At 40.2% G+C, this 2,096-nt stretch overlaps 1 protein-coding gene across 1 annotated transcript; it reads left to right on the plus strand.

Moving 5' to 3' along the window:
* Nucleotides 1-289: 289 nt before the first annotated feature.
* On the plus strand, nucleotides 290-1,786 carry LOC113759747. Its single transcript, XM_027302317.1, has 3 exons — nucleotides 290-583; nucleotides 917-1,078; nucleotides 1,412-1,786. Exons 1-3 carry the CDS (start codon nucleotides 290-292, stop codon nucleotides 1,784-1,786), a joined length of 831 nt encoding a protein of 276 aa, XP_027158118.1.
* The last annotated feature ends 310 nt before the right edge of the window (nucleotides 1,787-2,096 follow it).

Consider the following 2,096-nt stretch of genomic DNA (forward strand, 5'->3'; position numbering starts at 1 on the left):
GATGGGTACTAGACTGGACCGATTGTTTTAACCCTATTCTGCGTGCCAAGACATCAGATTTTATACCGCTATTGGAACTCAAGGCATCATGGCATACACTCCTAAAAGGTTTCTCAGATAGTTAGGACGCATTCAAGGAGTACCACTTACACCTGATTTGATCGATTTCACTATTAGTTTTGTCAAAGGGATCTGTCCAGACAAAATTCCGATAAAAATACCAATTGTCGAAGCTTAGGGAATGCTGTCCGATGATAAGTGTATCGCTTATGTTCCACAACTTAAACAGATGGCTTTAGTTACCCCTCAATACGAGGAGTGGCTTAGAGAATCTGATGCTGAGCGACCATTGATGGAACAGTCCGAGGAAGTCAAGAAATTAATGGCTATCATTGCGGCGAAGGACAGAGAAAATGCACAATTAAGGCAATCTGTGGAAGTGAATAAGGGTCTGGCAGAGAAGAATAAAAGGCTATGTAAGGAAATGCAAGAAAGACACCATGAGTTGAAAAGAAAGTGTGGCAAGTTGTATGATCAAGCTGAACACATGCAGAATCCCTATTCCAGAGAGTCAAAAGACGCTGTGATAGATAGATTGAAAACTTTAATGATCTTGCACAAAATCAACTTCGAGAAATAATGTAGATGATGTATGAAATTTTGAAATTCATCAATGAAATGATCATTATCTTTTGCAAAGTTATTTTTTGAAACACAGGTTTGATAAACAGGCCTCACTTCGAAGGTGTTGCATCATATTAGGCCTATCCTTGGCAGAAAAGGGCTCCCCTATAGGACATGCATCCGAATTATTTAAATATCTACTAACTCATATTTTTTTTCCTTTTTCTTGAATAAATTACAGCAATTTGACAGAAAATCCACTCTTAAATCAATTTCTTTTCTCCGCTATCAGGTATTTTTCACAATAGCTACCCGAAGAAGCCCCATCATCACCAGATCTCGAAGTAGAGCCTTGAGACAGCCTGTAAATATGAGTTCTGTACCAGAAACTTCAGAAAGATCTGCTATGGTTACGTCACCGGACTTCACAGCATTGGGAACTCAGTTAAGTGAGGTACTTGGCAAGTTCAATAAGTTAAGTACTGAAATGGCCGCACAGAGGCGTATAATTGATTAGTTGGTCGCAAGCAATAGTGGTGGTGGTGTCCCCAACAATCAAGAACCTATCGATAATCACCCACCTGCACAAGACTATCAACCACCGCACGTATCCAATACCCAAACAACTTTCCTTCCTTCTTTTCCCAATTCTCTTGAAAATACCTTTACCCGACTAAATTTAGATTTTTCCCATATGCATCCAAATTATATATTGGTGAACCCAACCAGTAGTCAAATCCCTCAAACCCATCCACAAACCAATCTAAACGTTCCCCCCAACCCTCAGAGACCCCACCACCACATTGCAGAGCCTTTTGTACTGGATACGACATCTCAAGGAAAAGTGGCGATAGAAGAACAACTTACACCCATTGACAAGGATCTATTGAGAAGGTTGGATCGACTCGATGATTTTATGAAAAAGAATCAAGGGTTGAGCAAGCATAGTGGGTTGGACTATGATGATTTGTGTCTTTTCCCAAATATTCAGCTACCGTTGGGATTCAAAACTCCCAAATTCAGCAAGTATGATGGAACTGAAAATCCTAAGACGCATCTCAAAATGTTTGCCAACAAGTTAGGTAAACCTGTGGATGATGAGAATTTGCCTATGCGTCTATTTCCGAAAAGTTTGGAGGGAGATGCTCTAGATTGGTATTGAAATTTGAAGTCTGGAGAAGTCAAAACTTAGTTAGATCTATCGACAGCTTTTGTGAAGCAATATGAATTTAATTGTGAGTTGGCACCAACACGAACCACACTGGAGGGTACGAAAAGAAAGCAGTCGGAAAATCACAAGATCTACGCAAAGCGGTGGAGAAAGTTAGCTGCTAAAGTGGAGCCTCCTATGACGGAGGAAGAGATTGTTCGTACTTTTATTAAGACTCACGATCCACCCTATTTTGAAGAGATCTTTCGCATGACTGGAAGTTCGTTTGCTGCTATCATTAACAAATTGGAGGAGTATGATG

This window comes from Coffea eugenioides, chromosome 2 (genome assembly GCF_003713205.1).
Source record: "Coffea eugenioides isolate CCC68of chromosome 2, Ceug_1.0, whole genome shotgun sequence".
NCBI lineage: Eukaryota > Viridiplantae > Streptophyta > Magnoliopsida > Gentianales > Rubiaceae > Coffea > Coffea eugenioides.

What these genes read in the sequence shown, in the direction of transcription:
- LOC113759747 (XM_027302317.1), top strand. Translation starts at nt 290, where the DNA reads ATGGCTTTAGTTACCCCTCAATACGAGGAGTGGCTTAGAGAATCTGAT. An exon ending in CCAGAGAGTCAAAAGACGCT is followed by an intron (nt 584 to 916) that starts GTGATAGATAGA and finishes CTCCGCTATCAG; the next exon opens with GTATTTTTCACAATAGCTAC. An exon ending in TGGGAACTCAGTTAAGTGAG is followed by an intron (nt 1,079 to 1,411) that starts GTACTTGGCAAG and finishes CCCAACCCTCAG; the next exon opens with AGACCCCACCACCACATTGC.